This window comes from Anarhichas minor, unplaced genomic scaffold, assembly GCF_050575085.1.
Source record: "Anarhichas minor isolate MPS153535 unplaced genomic scaffold, ASM5057508v1 ptg000007l, whole genome shotgun sequence".
Lineage (NCBI taxonomy): Eukaryota > Metazoa > Chordata > Actinopteri > Perciformes > Anarhichadidae > Anarhichas > Anarhichas minor.
The window spans coordinates 14,978,334-14,996,917 of NW_027466453.1; the positions used below are offsets into that span (position 1 = coordinate 14,978,334).

Below are 18,584 nucleotides of genomic sequence, written 5' to 3' on the forward strand. Positions count from 1 at the left end.
ACACTGCATCATCTACACTTAACACTAGGGAGCAGTATTTGCACAGTGTGGGCGAAAACTGGCAAAAAACCGTAACACCTTAACTTAACACTAGGTGGTAGTAACTGCTTCAAATAAAACACAAGTCATTACAACGCTACACTGACGTTTTCGTGACTCTTTTTGACATGCAATACTATGATCTTTTTCGGCATACTATACTATGACTATGACTTTTTATTTCTTTTATGACAAACAATACTTTAATGTTGAATGCATTTTTTTCAACATACTATATATACCATCATTTTTGACACAGTATTCTGATTTTTTTACTATGAAAAAAATCATAGTGTAGTATATCGAACAAATTTATAGTATAGTATGACAAAAAAGTCATGTGAAAGGTGATAGTATTGTATGTCGCTTGTCACTAAGTGCTCATAGGTGGCATTGATTTCACTCTGTTGTTTTCCGCCAGCCTCTCTCCCTTCACCTCTCGTCCTCCATACATCTTTATGAAGCACGTTTAGAAAGGACAAGGGCAATGGTTCCTGCTGAGCAAAAAAAAAACCACAATAAACAATTTCCAAAAATGTAAAAAGAAACTTTCATGAATGTGTCGAGTGAAAAGGCACAGTGTTGGACCGACTGCTCGCTTGTAATAACATGTATAAAATAACGATTTAACAATGCCCTTTTATAGGGCTAGCTAACATGAAGATGTAACATTATGTTAGCTAACTTAATATAGATTATGTCTGACGACATCACTCACATCTTCTGTAGTTTGGGGGGTTTAGAGTTAGACATAATGTTTCTGCTGAGCTGGAGGCTTGGAGCACAAGAGGGGAGGGGAGGGGGCGCTGGAAGTGGTAAAGGAGCTTGAGCGGCTGCTGTTTCCGCCTGGTCTCTTAGTGTGGGCAGGTTCTCCTGATTTGTATTTTTTTAAATATAAGGTTAAAGGTTTAAAAAGGTCCAATACTGCCTGCTGAAAAGCAACGTGTGTGTGTGTATTATAGAATATTGTTGATCCTCACTTGTTATTTACCCCTAAAAACAGGACCTCCACCTCCATCCACACATAAAATCATGTCCACAGCCACCTACACAATCAGAAATGTGTCCTCACTTTTGTTTTTATTGCACACTTTAATCATTTAGTAAACAGATCTTCACAGTAACAATGCAATAGCAGAAAACAGAAGCAAATCACTGTGCAGCTTTTTAGGTCTTCAAAGTAATTATGGGTATGTACACTGAGAATGTGAAAATCAAAGAACCGTGCCCGACGCTCACCCTGTAGTGTGATGAGGCATTTTTAGCCTCGGTATCACCCTCAAAGCACCTCTTTGACTGGAGTCTATCCACTCAGGCTTTACACCAGTTGTAGCTCTGTGAATCCTGTCCATACTGCCAACCCAAAAACATTCAAGTACTGTAACTCTGTCATTGCACAGGTACCTGGTCAGCCACTGCACAGGACTCTTAGGTGGAAACTGAATGGTACCACTTAATGTCAGAAATCAAATAGCTTTGTTGTTATCCTTTCACGTGAACAGAAAAAATAGTATTTAAAAGGAATTAGAATTTAAATAGCATCCAAAATGCTACGGTAACGTCTGTAAATATATCCCAAAATATGAAGCAACATAACGTAGAATTTATTAAACCACTCTCACAATAAATAGTCATTTGGACATGAAATCTCATAATAACTGCAACATACAAACTGTAACATTTTGCAATGCATTATGTGTAAAACAGACAACTTTAGATGTTTCAGGTCTTCATTTAAGAATAGTGCTGAATTTGAATGAAATGACCGTATTAATGAACCAGCACACTGGTCTCTTTGTATTATTTTTGGTTTTGGAAAATACCATTTTCGTGTTGTGCTGTTGTACTGCATGTTGCACAAGCTAGACTTGCAGATGGGGGGCTTAAAAAAGAGATACAAATCAGAATAAGGCAAAGTGAATGTACTGTTTGAACTACAAATATACTTGGACTCAGATTTATGCTGTTCAGAAGTATGTGATAACATTTTCAACCGGTCTGTTCCGAGTCTGTGCCGAGACAAAAGAGCTTCGGAAGTTAGCAAAGAGAATGCACTGTTTTGAAACTCTTATTCTCCTGGTTGTAGGTGGTTTGTCCCAGGCCTGACATGTTTTACAAAGAGAAAATAAAAAACCTTTCACACTTTTTCTCAACCTTTTCATACATCGTAATAACCGATAAAGCTTTTTGTCTGGCCATATGCTGCCCCAGTCAGAGTGCGTTCTCATTTGGTTATGTACTTAATGTAATAAAACACATAAAACAAACTGATACCCTCCATATTCAAAACAAACAGATAAGATCAGAACACAGCAGTAGTTCCTGTCTGTCCCATACAACAAAAATACATCTGTATCTAATTAATACAAAGCCTCTGTGTGAGCACAGTCTTTCATGGCATCTGTGGTCAGTTCCTTCTTTATAAACACACTTAAAAGCAGTTGTTAGAGAGGCAATGATGGCAAGTCTTGGAATTCACTGAATTCAGCTTGATATCAGAAGTGGGACTTTTGGTGCGATCCCATTGGTCGAACAGCCGCAGACTTGGTCCATTGTTCACGTGTCAATGGTGGTTTCTGTCACCTTAGAGTCTCGCCCTCACTACCTGTGGCCTGGGCTCCTGTGGGTGGCTGTGTCCCTGACTAGATCTTCCTCAACAACATTAACATAACCTTCTTTCTCTACGCAGCCTGCCAGGACCTGCAGCACCAGCCGGAGCCGGCGGTCCAAGGCCTGGAGGTGACGCTGGATGAGGATCGGGGACAGTCGGTCACGGAGCAGGGACTCCTCCACCAGGGAGCTCAGCCGGTACTCCTCTTTGGCCAGCAGCTGGAGACGCAGGTAAGTCGATTTCCTCACCCTGGAAAGAGTAATTAAAGAGGTCATTTTAAATTAAACTCTACTATCTAATATTGCTGTATTCTTTCCTACTATGATGACATTATAAGACATACATTCGTGTATCTTTCTTGCCCTTTTTGCTTTAATCGATAGATGCAAGTAGAGATACAGACAGCAACTGGGAACGTTATGTTTATGGCATCTTAACCACTAGGCCTCCAGGATGCCTCATATTAACCCTCGTGTAGTCTTAAAAACCCCTAAAATAAAGCAGCTAAATTGGCATTTAAACCCCAGATCTATTTTTTTATTCATCAACTTTGTGAATATCTGGGTTTCCCCTCTTCACAGTTCAGAAAAACTGAAGGGAAACAATAACAGTCTTGTAGTTAGTTGACAACATAGTTATATATTCTTATATATTGGACAACGAACTCTAATTAGCACATATAGGACAGTATACAAGTCTGTGTGCATGGACTTAACAGATGTATTTCTCACATGTGCAGCACACAGTATTGTGCTGTCATCTGCAGCACCTTCATATCAGATAGCCCCCGCCTCTGACTGCTTTCCTCATTAGTAAATAATGCTGTTTACGGTGTCTCATTTTTGGAAATTTTGTCTGTGAACTTGAGACATGGAGGGGACGAGCTCAAGAAAACTTTGTTTTTTAAAATTATTTTATAACTGCTGGGTTAAAAATGACCCAAACTAATCTTTGTACCCTGGTGGTGTACAGCTTTCATAAATATAAAACACAATGTTTCACTTTTTCTAATGTTATGGTCACTTTAGCAAAAGTCAGCAAGTTGAAAAATGATGATTTATGGACCTTTAACACAGGAAGCAGCAACGGCGCCACTGCACTCTAAAACCCATTTTCACGCACCCTCGCCAAGCGCTGTGCCCAAAGGTCAATCGGGTTGAATTGTTAACTGCGATTTGTGTGAAAGGCCCATAAGGAGGTTTTCTCTGCTGTAAAGCACAGTGTCGGGTCATTTTTGACCCTTAATACAACACAAGGGTGAATGAATTACAATTCACACAAGCTTCTCATTCTAGCTGCAGATGCACTAGGTGTGGTAGAGGTGCTAAACACTTTGTCTTTGGGATGGTGCTAAAGCAACTGCCACGAGTTGTTAAAAAACTGAAGTGTTACATCCTGTAGGAGCATTGTGTTCATAGCCAATACACCAATTAGAGGATTTAGTAAATTAAACTGAGAGCTCTAAGGGTAGTGCTAGACAAAAACTCAGTGTTCAAAATGGAAAAGGGTTTCACACGTTTCACAGTAATCTTCACATTTTACATTCGACATAATCATTCTTACTTAGATGAGGGCTGATGGTGGTGATGGAGCAGCAGACAGGTCACAAATACACTACAACTCATTGTCTGTGGGATATTGATTTCCAAAGTAGTTCAAGGCAAGAAAGAGTAAAGAAGAAGAGATATCTTGTTCTGGTGTGGTAAGGCTGAAGGAGGACCGACTGACTGACCTGCAGGACAAAGACATTCTATCTCGACCAAAAAGCACAGTAAGAAATTCACAAAACAACCAAAAGTCTGACCTGCAGCACTGACTGAGAGGAACCAGAATGGACAGCTCATCATGCGAGTGTTTTCCAAAACTACAAGGGAGAGAATAAAGATCAAACATGGAAGAAATGATCACAAACATGTCAGACGTTGCTATTCATCCTATCGCTTCATTAATTCTGATGACGCTTCTTGAGCTTCATGAGAAATATTTAAAGTGTGTCGATACAGTACAATTTAATTAATCAATCTATTAATACCTCAGAATTTGCAAAGTCACATGTTTGATTAAATTAATTAAGTAAATTTTCAGTGGGTCAAATGTGTTACGGATGTTAAGACAGACACTTCAAAAGAAGCGGAGTGTCTTTACCCTCTTCCATTGTCCAGGTGAATGATGAAGGTGTCATTTCCAAATTTCTCGAAAGTTTCATAATGATGTCGGTCCATGTTACCTGAACAAGGAGAGAGCAAAGTGGTGATAAAATGTGAGGACACTGTAGTTAATTAACACATGATTAAAAAAGAGACATACATTATGCCATTGATTCATCTGTAAATGCGATATATTTATGTGTGATGTCATACCCAATTTTCCTCTTACCCATTAAGAAGTCAAAGATGGTCATATCCATGACGTCCAGCAGTCGAGTGCCCCGGTCATACGGAGGAGTCTGCTTAACCTCGTCACAGTAATCTTGGTCCACCTCCCACCTGAGAACGCATAAGAAATGCATGTTTAAAGAAACATTGCATCCATATTTAGTCACAGTAGTCAGCAGAGTGGAAACCCCGACTCAGAGGGCGAGCCGTGTGCTGGCAGATTCATGAATGTGTCGTTTCTTTACTCTGCTTTCTTGCGCTTGTGGTAGGAGCGTCTCCAGGGGTTTCTCCATGTCTTGCGTTTGGCCAGGTTCAGGTCCGGCAGGAAGGCTGCCAGCGAGCCTTCGATCTGGTCCGGTTTACCGCACAGAGCGTGCTCAGTGGAGCAGTAGTACGAGCACTCACCGTAGAAGCAGATGTTATTGGCTGAGGAGAAAAAAAACAACAACACACTGATTTAGAAATTGTGTCGAAGAGGAAGCACTTAAATGGGTTTACGCATCGCCGTGGCTGAATATGAATGAGGACGCAAACATGGAGACATTGAGGAGAAAAGAGCAGTGAAGTATCAGGGTGGTGGAGGTTTTGTTATCTCAGGCGCAGGGTTTAAACACAGCTCACAGAGTGCTGACCCAGCAAAGAGGGACCTGGTCATCCTATAACATGTCCTCCTACTGAGAGGATGTGACTACAGATCAAACTGGCTGCTCAAAATACGGAAAGCATTTCATTCGAATTTTATATTTCGTTTGTGTTAATTGTGTAATAATGATCAAAGACGTGTACAATGTTCAAACAAATGTCTCAATTTATCTGTCTTCTCATTCAGAAACTTGTACTTATCAGCCAAACTCAGTTACATATTGACAAAAACAGCTGCTTAAGTTGTTACTTTAATGTTCACCAATGATATGTTTGTGATGTTCTTCGTAGCATCCTGACACATCATATGTGACAAACGACCGGCTTAGCATAACATGCCTTCATCTGACACACAATGTGACTCGGCCTGTACTCTGAATGAGTCTAGTTTCCCCCGATCACTGTAAAACATGATGTAATCCAGCAACAAAAAGAGAATGACAGATATTCTACTTTGTGTCTGGAATGAGTGTTTTGTTCAATCTTTTGTTTGTTTTATTGAGTGGTTTTATATGGACGTGTATTTATGGATGTGTGTGTATATATAACGCTTCACTGTGTAGAGCTTTTGAGAATACGCTGATTTACAGTGCCACCCGGTGTTAACTTTTGGCTATGGCTTTCTCCATCACCACCAAACATTTCTTACCATTTGCACCGCCTTGAGGAGCAGACCAGGACAAACAAACCCAGAATACCCTCAACTACAGAAACGCAACCCACTGGTTATAAATAATCCAGTTCACTTAAAGCTGCAGTGTCTTACAAGTGAAGCCAGAGTTGTCCGGTGCCCGGTCCCTTAAGTACGGCTCATGCAGCCAACTAGCCAGCATTATTGTGCCAAGCAGCAGACGCTGGCAGAGTTTCTACCTGGTGAGATGAAGAAGGTCCTCCACAGCTTCTTGTCACGCGTCGCATCCCTGATCTCCTTTGTCATGTTGACAAGTCGCCCTGCCACTGGGGGCACTCGCCGGAAGTCAAGGATCCTAAAGAAAGAGAGAGACGTGTACAGAAAGGTAATGATTAAATGCATTTAACATCTAAAATAAAGTGAATTTGATACCACAGTTGCAGACTGGCAAGTCAGATCTCAATTTGTACCGTTTTACACAATGTTTTAAACTTTAAACTGAACAGATGCAGCTACAAAAGATCTTCAGCCTCCAGCTCAGGCGGTGCAGATTTGTAGAGCGTCCCCAGCCAACCAGCAGAGCCATGAACACCGAGCAGCTACACTGTCTTTGTGAGCTGCTCTGACCCAGTGCTCTAGATCTCTGCACCTTTCCTGCTTACATTATCTCTCTATTAATGCACACAACAACAGGATATTCTTGCGCTCCGCATACGTCCGTTATTCTCGATATACAGACAGCTCAAAGAAACAGCGAGACATCAGGATACCTTTTCTTTACAGAAGAATCATTTTTAGTGGTTCACAATCCAGACCTGATCTGTATCATCGCAGCACACAAGATGTTTAATAATTCATTATCTTTACAGCAGTATTTATTGACTACCAACATCCGCGTCAAAACAAGGGGGAAAAAAGGTGTGTGTGTGTCTACCTCCCATCTGTCCCACCAACACACACTCATACACAGACAAATACACCCGAACCCTGTAATCTATATTTAGATGCTTGAGTTAATTCTACATGTTATGGTCTCAAACTGTTGTGCTTCCTCCATCTCTCTCTCTCTCTCTCTCTCCCTCTCTCATTCGCTCTTATGTCTGAACACTATACCTATTCAGCCCCTCTTTAGCCCGCCTCACTGTATGTTTGCTGTCCAAATGACCCTGACCTGTTTGAGACTGAAGCTAAGCCTCCTGGGAGCAGGCGCGCACACAGACAGACCGGCTGAATGGAACAGAGTTGGCGAAACTTTAGCCTACAGAGGACCGCATTCAGGAGCTGCAAACTGCACCGTCATGTCGGGCCCTGGTGACAAAGGAGCACCTGTGTGTGTGTGTGTGTGTGTTTGCCTGTGAGAGCACACTCAAGCTTCTATGTGTGTGCACTCTACCTATTACACACCCCTGAGTCACAATGAGTTCACGAAGATGATGAATAGAGTATGGCGAAGAACAGATGGTAAAACCCCCCCGAAGTAGTGATGCGGCCTTTTACCTTAAATCTTCGGGATATTTTTAGTATATTTCATCAGCACTGTCTAAAATTAGAAATCAAATGAACGAAAGTTTTAGCCTCCTACTCTTCGTTCCTGGTTCAACATTAAATTAAGCCACACACACTAGTAATAGCTCAGACTGGTATCCAGAGGCTGCTGTGGTCTTAAATTCATAGACAACCCCGCATGGTGCATGCAATCTAAAAACAGCCCCCCAAGCTCTAAAACCATGTCCTGGTGGGAATGGTGCACCTGCCATTTCCTGTTTAGCTCCATCCTCCTGCCCACACAAACAAATGTCGCTGACCTCATCAAACAGAGAGCGAGAGTGTGTATTTGTGATAATGTGTGAGGTAATTATAACGGCCTCGGCAGACCTCAAGACGATCTGCGCACCATTATAATCCTCCTCCCCCACAATCCCAAACTATCACTATCACGTTTGAGTCCTCGTCAGCTGAAGTCTGGAGAATTAAAGGATCACGTGGAAATTAATACTCAGCAGCAAGTAAAAGAGATGATCTCAGTGCTCGGTGTGTTATCAAATCCCTCATGTACCAAATCGGATCTCATTCAGATTTTCACAGCTTAAGTCCTTTAAGGCGCACCTCTAGTTTATGGTACCTCTAGGTCATTCTTCCCGGAACAGACCGTGAAGGATGATTTGAAAACGCGCTTGGACAGGAAACAGATGAGTCACAAAGAGATCTCAACACAACGGGGTTTTCCAAGGAGATACAACTCACCTGTCCAAGTGAAAAGCGGCAATCTCAGCGTTGTGCCTCTCAAAGTCGGAGAAGTAGAAGAAGTCTGGAGGGGTTTCCTGCTCCCGAGTTTGCCTGAAACACAACGGTTAAGAAAAGCATTAAACATAATATCAGCAGGATCATTTTCAATCCGAGGCCTTTCATTTCCAAACTTTAGATAAGAGTAACCAGAGGAGGCATGATAACAATGAACATTTCTACATTTACATCCGCCCTGAACTGAAGAAGATCTGTTCAACTGGGGGCTGAAAGAGGAGAAAGATGAAATGTGAATTCGTACAATGTGTGCTTGTACCGCCCCCCTCTGAACTGACTTATCAGAAATGGGATGATGTTATAAACAAAGGCATCGGTAAGGCAATTCGAAACAATATCTCTATATGATTGTGTGTTTCAATGTTAAGTATATGCCATCATTTGATTTGAGTCATTCCTGCTCCTCTCCACGCCAATCTCCTCAGCTTTCATTGGATTTTTGTCTCCCGCGGCGTGAAACTCATCTCAGCGTCTGCATCCCTTTCTAGGACAGACCAAAGTCTGTGTGGACAAGCTGGATGAGAGTCTTGCTCACATCCTGCAGTTCCTCCGAGCAAACACAAACACACACACACGCACATGCACACACACACACACACACACACACACAACCAGGAGATGTGAATCCCTGCCAACCAAGCCATGGATCTGAGTCAGGAACTGCTGGAAGCCTCTTTGTGTCTGCCTGTCTATCTGCTCGCTCGTCTGGCAGTAGGAAATCATCTCTCCACATTCGCACACTTGCTTTCTCTTTCTTTCGCACACACACACACACCTGCCATTAGCCTGCTCTGCTTGCACAGGCACATTTCACTCAAAGCTGCCACTTAATGTACCCCCCTCCTGCTCCGCCCCTCCTCCCCTACATTAGTGTGCATTGGACCTCAGGGTGCACTATTTTCACTCCTCCTCCTCCCTCAATTTTCTCTGACAACAGAAGCTCCTATTCTTTCGCATGTCAAGGAAGCAGCCATTTACCCATTAATCAACTGCTGCTATTGTGATCTCTTCTTTCTCACCCAGAGCAAGGAAGGGGACTAATGGTGTTTTTTTTTTTTCCAGGTTTCAGGGCAGGCGATGGAAGATACCGTGTAGATGAAGAGGGTTGGAATAAAAGGAAGCAAAGAGCCCTTTGCTTTTAAAAGGTGACTTTACGAGCCAGAGCACTCGGAGCACCTGTGACGCACCTCGTTATCACTCAAACATGCCTTTTTATCAGAGCACCTTATCGTGGGTTGGTAATCAGTGTTGCTAAAAAAAAGGCTCAGTGGCACAAAGACATTCAGTTTGAACACTGAGAGGTGAAACGGAGGCTTTTTCTTCACAATAACTCACACGAGCAACTCTCCACGGAAAGTCAGAATACAAAAAGCGAGAGACTGAAGTTGAAGCTCGTCTGCCGTCAGACAGTTGCTATAATGATGCCGTATCTTCCAAGCTATTCCACCGTGTGTGATTTTTTTTCTTCTTCTTCCCCTGATTGCACTTTACGCTTTGGAGAATGTGTAACATAAACCTGACTCACAGTCACTTTAGGCTTTGGTTGCCATGGTCACCAAGATGTGAAATGCAATTTCCTGTCGGGGGGAAGAAGCTTAGAATTTCAAATGTACGGCAGTTGCAGGTTTGTGATGTGAAAAGCCATTACACAAGAACACGCACACTCAAATACGGACACACACACACACACACACACACACACACACACACATCCTTTATGAATGAGTGTCCTTGACAATAAAAGGTGCTTTATCTGAAGTAGAGTGTGATTAGAGTACAGACAACGTCCTGGAGTTCAGCAGAATCTTCAGGAGTGTGTGCGTGTGTGTGCGTGAGGTGAGGAAGCTCAACCGCTTGCCTATGTGAACTCAATTTGTGATGAATCGGCAATTTTAATGCTCTTTCATGAGCTGAGGCACAGTGGATGGTTATATTAGAGGGATAGGAGAGGGGGGCAAACACAGCAACAACAGCTGTAGCCCAGACTCGGTATACACACTCCTTCTTTTGCAAACAGAATTGACACGAGAAGGCGGAGCTAAGGGCAATGGAACGCTAAATAAGACATTTTAAGGCGACCAGAAAATGTTACAATTACCTTTTAATGAACTAAACACACGCTGTGAAAGGGTTAAAGTGTTAAGACTAAAACACGGCAACTCACAGACATGGACCACACCGTGATAGTGAACTGTCAATCACAAGGTAGCCACGCCCTAAAGCACACCCTGCTTTAAATTCTATTTGATTGAACATCATGATGTATTGAAGAAGACTTGAAACTAGCGACTGAGACCATAAACTCATATTGACAATGTTTACTAAAGAAGTCATTTTTCTCATGGTGTTCTATACAATCAGACTTCTATTTGCAACCAGAGGAGTCGCTCCCTGCTGGCCAGTAGAGATAATGCAAGTTTACGGCACTTATATATATGATTCACTTTTCAGACTTGGAGGTTGCTGGCTGCTATTAGATCGTCTTCAAATCTAATAGCCATTGTTGTCACTGCTGTCGTGCCTAGCTGTGCATACTCATGCGTGTAATCGTGCGTACTGACCTCTGACCCGGTCACATCACCATACTGCCCCTACACTGCCCCTACCGATCACGTGTGTGTTGCATCTTGCGGACACAAGGCTGTAATTTCTGAGGACTTGAACAACCAACGCTCCTAATGGACGCAGCCATCATGCGCACGCGATCTTTTAATCGAAACAATTGGATATCTGGCCTAAAGTTGTGACAGCACATATATAAACAAATCATACAAAATATATTCCCTGTAATGGCATCTTGACTACTGATCCAACGTAGAGAGCGAGAGCGTGAGGCAGAAAGGGTACATGGGAGATCTGTCATCTATTGGTAATCCACAGCAGATTTCAGCCCCCCACTGACAGGCGCCTTTGTCTATGTCTGACCCTCAGTCCTCTGTGTGTGTGTGTGTGGCTAAGAAGACTTGGGGAGTACTTTTCTGCAAATTCCCTCTTGCCAGCCTGACCCTATTTAACACCAATTATACTGTATAGCATCTAGCAGCTTCTTCTTTCTTCCACTTATTCCTTTACCGTACTCATGTCCGTGTGTCTGTCTTTCCTTCTCTTGCTCTTCTCTCTCCTGACCAACAAAGTATACATATATATATACATCTTCCCTTCCTCTTGACACTAGGAAAGTGCTATGCCTTTTCTCCTGAGGAATAGTCTGCTGAGAATCTTTAGTTTTTTGCGCGTGAGTGTTTTGGAGAAAAACAAGTGATTAGATACGTTCAGGACACTCTTAGGTAAATGGCACCTTGCAGAGTACTCACATCACCTCTCCAGGTGACAGACAGGTGGAGGGATGGCCAACTAGATAAAAGATTGCAAGATAAAACCTCTTCAGCCTGGTGATTTGTCAGAGGGTGCTTGTCTGTCAGCAGCAATACATGCAGAAGTATCAGAGAGAGCTGTGTGTGTGTACGTGCTTGTGTTTACACCTGCAAGCAGCAACATGTTGTGAGTGTATTTATACATTTTGTGTGTATTCCCGACTCTGTGTCTGCTGATTCCTCTTTATTTTCCTCCACGCGTCTTAGCTTCCTCCAGCAACTGTATCGGAGAGGGATCTAAGAATCGTCCCAGGGACCCAGATCCATGAATTATGTGCATTCGTGACCTCCAGCATTCACTGGGGCGGTTTGCAGCCGAGTGTGAAGCGGCGGGGATGAGAGTTAGCACCTCCAAATCTGAGGCCATGGTGCTCTGCCGGAAACCGGTGGATTGCTCCCTCCAGGTGGGGTCGCGGCTACAAGCGGCCGAAATGAGTTTCCTCCGTAGGGTGGCCGGGCTCAGCCTTAGAGATAGGGTAAGGAGCTCGGTCATCAGGAGGGAGCTTGGAGTCGAGCCGCTACTCCTTCGCGTCGAAAGGAGTCAGCTGAGGTGGTTCGGGCATCTAATTAGGATGCGTCCTGGACGCCTCCCACTGGAGGTTTTCCAGGCACGTCCAACTGGGAAGAGACCCCGGGGAAGACCCAGAACACGCTGGAGAGATTACATCTCCCAGCTGGCCTGGGAACGCCTCGGGATCCCCCAGAATGAGCTGGAACATGTTGCCGGTGAGAGGGAGGTCTGGGTCGGCCTGCTTGACCTGCTGCCACCGCGACCCGACCCCGGATAAGCGGTGGAAAATGGATGGATGGATGGATGTGCATTCAAGATATGAGTCATTGAAATAATATTATATGATTTATACATTCAGGACCATTTTGAAGGAAATGCACCATAAATGACATGTTGGTAGGGGTAGATGGCCACTGAGAATTCTCAATTCTGATTGACTGGACGGTGCGGACTAACATTTAATAACCGGACGCCTATAACGCTCGTGTTGCAGCGACACTGAGCTTTGATTAGCAAGATTTACGAGTTACTGATTATTTGAATGCACCTAATATCTTATATAAATAATCGTATATATATTTCAATATCTCCAGGTTCTCATTGTAAACAAACATGTTTTTCATATTCAGTGTTTCTCACCAAATACATTTGTTCAATCTAAAGGCGTTACAATTATTTTAAATGTTTTCACAACTGCATTGAATACCACATTAGTTTGCAGTATTCTTCTTTACTACTGCTACATTTCATGGCCCTGCATTGCCACCAACTGTAAATATATATTCTTTATAGTCGGCAGAAATGTGCACCCCGTCCCCATTGTTCTTGAGGGTATGCATCAGAGTATGTGTGCTAACATGCAACACTACAGGGACCTGTTCATAAAAACATTAAAGTGGTGGTTTTATGGTCAAATACTCCCAGGATGGAGAAATGTAATCCACCTGCAGTCAAACAAGGTGCAAACAACCGTCTACTTGAGGTCTATTCTTTTTTTAAAAACCCTCCAGATGCAGGAGACGTCCTTAAAGTTCATACTTGTGCAGTTCTACAATTACAATATCCTTTCACCATGCCTGTGCACACTGGGGCTATCAATCAAATTCAATGTGACAATTACATCTCCAGATTAACGTAGTTTAAGGCTTTAGATTGAGACGCATTAAAAAGTCAATCTTTACTTGCGTACAAACGTGTTACTGTATATGTCACAAAGCTGTAAAATACAAAGAAAGCCACTGTAACCCAGAGTGTTCTGTTCTCTATCTTCCAATTATCTCGAACAGTTTAATCTCACTTATTCCTTCCCTCCCAATTATCTCCAGTTCCTTCAGTCGTTCTTGGCTGTCTGACCTTCTGTCCATAAGACAACCTGCAGGCAGAAACTGAAAACTTGAATTTGAAATCTAAATGTACGGCTTTGAGGGAAGCTGCGCGGCTGTGGGCTAGGTCACTATCTGTGACCACCAGAGCTCTCCGGCAACCCTTGAGATTACAGAAACCCTCAGAGCTAGTGTAAATTGTGTCGGTGTGCGTGTGCAGTCACGTTGAGTCACGATCGAGAGTCAAAGAGAGAGAATGTGCATCTCTAACGGTCTCATCTGGCCAGATGGCTGGGAGTCCCTGTCTGTACGTGTCAGGGATCAGACCAATGGCTTATGGGTCTGCAAATCCCTGCTGCTCTCCAACTGCCCTCTGTGTACGCAGACTGCACAGAGTGCTGTAAACACAACACATAAGATACTGTATGACTATAGGATGGGGATCAGGGACTACAACAGGAGCTCAACTTCAAAATGTGAACATTGAAAGCTCCGATCAGAATACGATTGTCAGTGACTGAAAACCCTTTAATGCCTGGAGGGGGATTAGTGTAAATACAATAAACGACACAGTACACTACTACATAAATAGACCATGAGTAATTTCACAATCCCTGCCCACAATTTCTCTCCATTTATTTTTGTCTGGGAATGTTTAGCAAGCACTTTGCTCGGGAGAGTAACATAGATGACTGACAGTTCTGTCTTTCACAGTGAGAAATAAAAAACAAACATTGTAACATGTCCTGGAAATGAATAAATAAGATAAGCAATTGCACTCAGTTTACAACTTACACCTAATTTTACAGATCCCCTTCTTGAATAATGATTTATTTCTAATATATTTCTTCCACAAAAAGTTCCCTCAGTAACCCTATTATTATTTCTTAAAATTACATCTCCTTCTTCTCCCTCTTCGGAAAATCCAGAATATATTGTATATGCAAATTTTGATCATTTTAGAATTTTAACTGACATAAACAAGATGTCTCCTGCTGGGTTTCAAGTTTAAAAATCACATTTGTGTAAGTTACGTACTGGACTCGTACGTCATTCTGTACAGTGAAGCTCAAACATCCGAGTGAATTGACAATCAGCAAAACACCTTTTTTTCTGTGGAGAGGAGGCTTTAAATAGTTGTTAATGAAGTCCATGGTTTTGCAAGTCATGCCATCGTCTACACACCCAGATTGGTCCGGGGCGACTCGGCTCAACTGTCGAGTAAATGCTAAATCTCAATTTTACAAATGATTGTGTATGCTGACCTTCATTTTGTCTGGCTTTGCGAGGATATTATAAAGTGTCTGGGATGTTGGTGCAGATGGAGAGTCAGTGTGAAGTCCATTTGGCTGATTAGAGTCCAGGAATGTGGTCAGGATTTTCAGAAAATCCCTAATGCCTGCCTGGTCAACATGTAGGATTGTGTACGTATCAAATAATTCCCCAAGTTGCAGCTGTGCGGCTGAATCTTACTTCCTTCTACTCTGCTCTACATTACTCTTAGAGGTATTTCTGAAATGACTGCGAACTTTCATCTTTTTTTTCCTTCTCTGCTGGCCTTAATTGACAAGTGTGACATATTCAGTCGTGTTCCCCTGAGCATATCACTCCACAGAGCTCAGTGTTTAAAGACCTGCAATCACTGTAAAGACCTCATGCAAAGCTGCAGAATTATATGTGGGCTTTTGGGATCCCTTCCCTACAATCATCTTAACGGGCTCCCCTGAGTCCTGAATGCACTTGGAATTTGTGTGAAAAAAAAACCCTGGAAATCTTATTAGTATCACTGCTTATTTTCATTTTCACAAAGCCACATTTGAGTAAATGCATTAATGCTTTTCCATGTTAAAATAAGTGTTTGTCTTGTTACTAGATAAGCGTATTCACTGGGGGCTTTCGGTAAGAAGTGCTAGCAAACAGCAGCTCTCTGGCGTCAACAGACTAAATGTTTGATGATTGCATTTCATTCACTCAGAACGATCGGAAAATAGAAGTCACACAGTTGTTGTGACATTACAAGAGCTTAACAGTAGAAGGACTTTTTCACAGCAACAAAACAAATAAAACATATTATTTTAGTCAGCATTGTTTTTAACACATACTTTTTTTTTTTTTTACATATATATAACAGCAGCAGCTTATAGATTTTGTTGGTGTCTGGTGAATTAAATGTAAATACATTAAATGGATGCATGTACTAAATGTATTCCATGCTCACCATGGAAATGACAACAATGAAGCGTTTCATACTTGTTTTCATATTTTGAGCTTGGCCTCAAATATAAAGTCAGTAACTACAGCTCCATGTACGTGAGAGGCATCTGAAGAGAATACTTGGCACAAGGGGACATTTTGCATTGCAGAAGGTAACATTACTCCAACCTGGCGGACTTTCATCAGACCAGCTGAAGCTTTGAGGGTACCGATGGATGTAAGCGAAATGCAGAGAACATGAACACTTTGTGCAAGGAAAAGAGGGTTGGCGGCGGTTTTGAAGGAGTTGGATCCCAAGGGGGTGACATGAGGCCAGCAAGATGTTTCAGCAGACCGAGGTCACTTCTCAACTGGGCTGAAATTCATCTGCCTTTTGGGCTCGTGGGATAAACTGACACCGGGCAGCATTTGTATTAGTGGTTATGTCTTGTCAAGTAAAATCAAGGAGGGTGGGGGAGAGACGGAGAAGGCATAAAATAACCCAAAATGACGTAAAAACAAATTCCTTCGGCAAGCTGGAACTAGAGTTTGCTTTGGCAGAATCAAACACTTCCCCACACCTCACAAATACTCTGACATGCCAACCAACATCTAACATTTGCTGACACTCTATCACTCATATGCGCAGCGTGAGGTGAAAAAGAGTGACGCAAAGCCACAGAAATGAATGATTGAAACAGTGTTGATGGGGCAGCATAGCAGTTACCTGCACGCACTGTAGGTTCATATACTGGAATAATACGGCTGTTCTTATGTATGCAATGTGTGCGGAGTGCGTGTTCACTGAGGGGATTATATATACTTGAAGAATGGGACAGGTCTTTATGCTTATGGTTTGTCTCCCTTCTCTCCCACACCGTCACACACAACAAACAAAACGCACATCGGTTTATCCTCAACAATCGGGAGCAACACAGAGCCATTTATATTTACATATCCATCCACAGAGGATTAACCGCTTTCAATGGCACAAGTCTGAGGCAATCCTTCACAGGGTGCGCAATTCATGACAGGCTTTGCACTGAATACGAACTATGAATTATGCAGAACATACACAAACATCAAGGGTATTCTTGGGTCACCAGCGGTTAGATGTGAAAATGTGCAAGCTCGGGGATGCTTAGAACAATAAGCTTCAAAATGTGTGCGTTGGCGCTGCACACTGACACAATGTGATTCTCTCCTGAAGCTTTCCTCAGTTTATGTTTCTACATAAATACCAGAAACAGGATATTATTTTTTTAAAGGCCAACCACCTGTTTCAAAAAAAGTCACCAAAATGTTGACAGCAATACCAAACTGAACATCCTAACCAGGTTATCCACCATAAAAATGATGCACGTAAAGATTCACTGGGAATGCAAGAATGCAGTGGATTGTTATTAACACAAGCACAGTCCCTGTATACGATCTATTCCAGCAGGAAATGCCTCCAGAAAGCCTCTGCCAGTTGTCTCTATCCCTCACAGCTCCAGAAGAAGAGAAGGAGGGAGGAGTAGAGGGGGGGGGGCAAACTACATAATGTGGGAAAAAGTAAAAGACGGCTCCCACCTTGACATTTCTGTTCTTATAGAGGCAACATAAGATCAACTAAAGTCCGCAAAAGCCGACATCACTTTCATAATGAAAACAAACTCGATATCGCTCCGCCTGTTGGGATCAATGTGGATTTTAAGAGCTTTCCCTGTGTGTGTGTGTGTGTGTGTGTGCGTGCAAGTTTTTGTTTCTGCCCGCACACAAAATCAATGGGCATTACCATGAGTCTTCATCTCACAGGGACTGAGTAACAAGCGCTGGTATTCAGCATGACATGTAAGCTGAAGCTGATGAGAGGAGGGGGAAAAAAAAGTCCCAGTCCGAGCGTGTCAGTAAACTGCAGGTCTAGCACAACGTAGTCTCTCCACTCAGACTGAGGAGGATTTAGGAAAAGATACTGAAAGCAGCTACACTTTCTCGTCTCAGTCTCAGTTCCCTGTGATTGTTCTCAGGCATTTGACCGTCGTCTGAAAAACAACCAGGGTGAATTAAAGAGCAATGCTCTGTTTCTAGGACAGCTGCATGTTTTCTCTTTGTCGTAAAATAAATTTGAGGTTAAAAAAGGACACAAATAAATCTGTGACCAGGGCAACAATACAATCATGTTCCCCTCTTCAGATAAAATTCAAAGCAGATTCCCCGAGTGGAAATTGGCAGAGGAGTGTGCCAGCATGAGTGCTGAGGAAGATGAGACTGGAATACCTGCCAAACCATATAAATCATCCATAGACTGAGAATCTTTACTGAGAGGCTTTGCACGCAGGTCCATCCTCCAAGCTATAGCCTGTGGTACAGGCCATTAAGATTTATTTGATTATTGCTAAGTAGTTGCTGAACAGCAAACACCAATTACAGCAAATTATGTTAAATCCTGGGAAGCATTCATTTCCCAGACCGACCGCCCCCAACGCACACACGCACCGCTCTCAGCCAGGACATGGAGGGTTTCTGTACGGTTTGAGCCAAGAAAAGTTAATTGGATTGTGAGTAGACATTGTGGACATCTTTACCCATCTGTCCGGGGGGGG

General features: G+C 42.7%; 1 protein-coding gene across 1 annotated transcript in view; it reads right to left on the bottom strand.

The window, feature by feature from the left end:
• Positions 1 to 1,104: 1,104 nt before the first annotated feature.
• fam20ca (FAM20C golgi associated secretory pathway kinase a) overlaps positions 1,105 to 18,584 on the bottom strand; it is a 36,018-nt gene continuing 18,538 nt past the window's right edge. The window contains exons 4-10 of the mRNA XM_076080750.1: positions 8,543 to 8,635; positions 6,538 to 6,653; positions 5,271 to 5,451; positions 5,027 to 5,136; positions 4,796 to 4,877; positions 4,455 to 4,514; positions 1,105 to 2,899 (exon numbers count right to left, since the gene is read on the bottom strand). Coding sequence (XP_075936865.1) covers positions 2,641 to 2,899; positions 4,455 to 4,514; positions 4,796 to 4,877; positions 5,027 to 5,136; positions 5,271 to 5,451; positions 6,538 to 6,653; positions 8,543 to 8,635 — 901 coding nt within the window. The 3' untranslated portion in view covers positions 1,105 to 2,640. The remainder of the gene's footprint in view (positions 2,900 to 4,454; positions 4,515 to 4,795; positions 4,878 to 5,026; positions 5,137 to 5,270; positions 5,452 to 6,537; positions 6,654 to 8,542; positions 8,636 to 18,584) is intronic.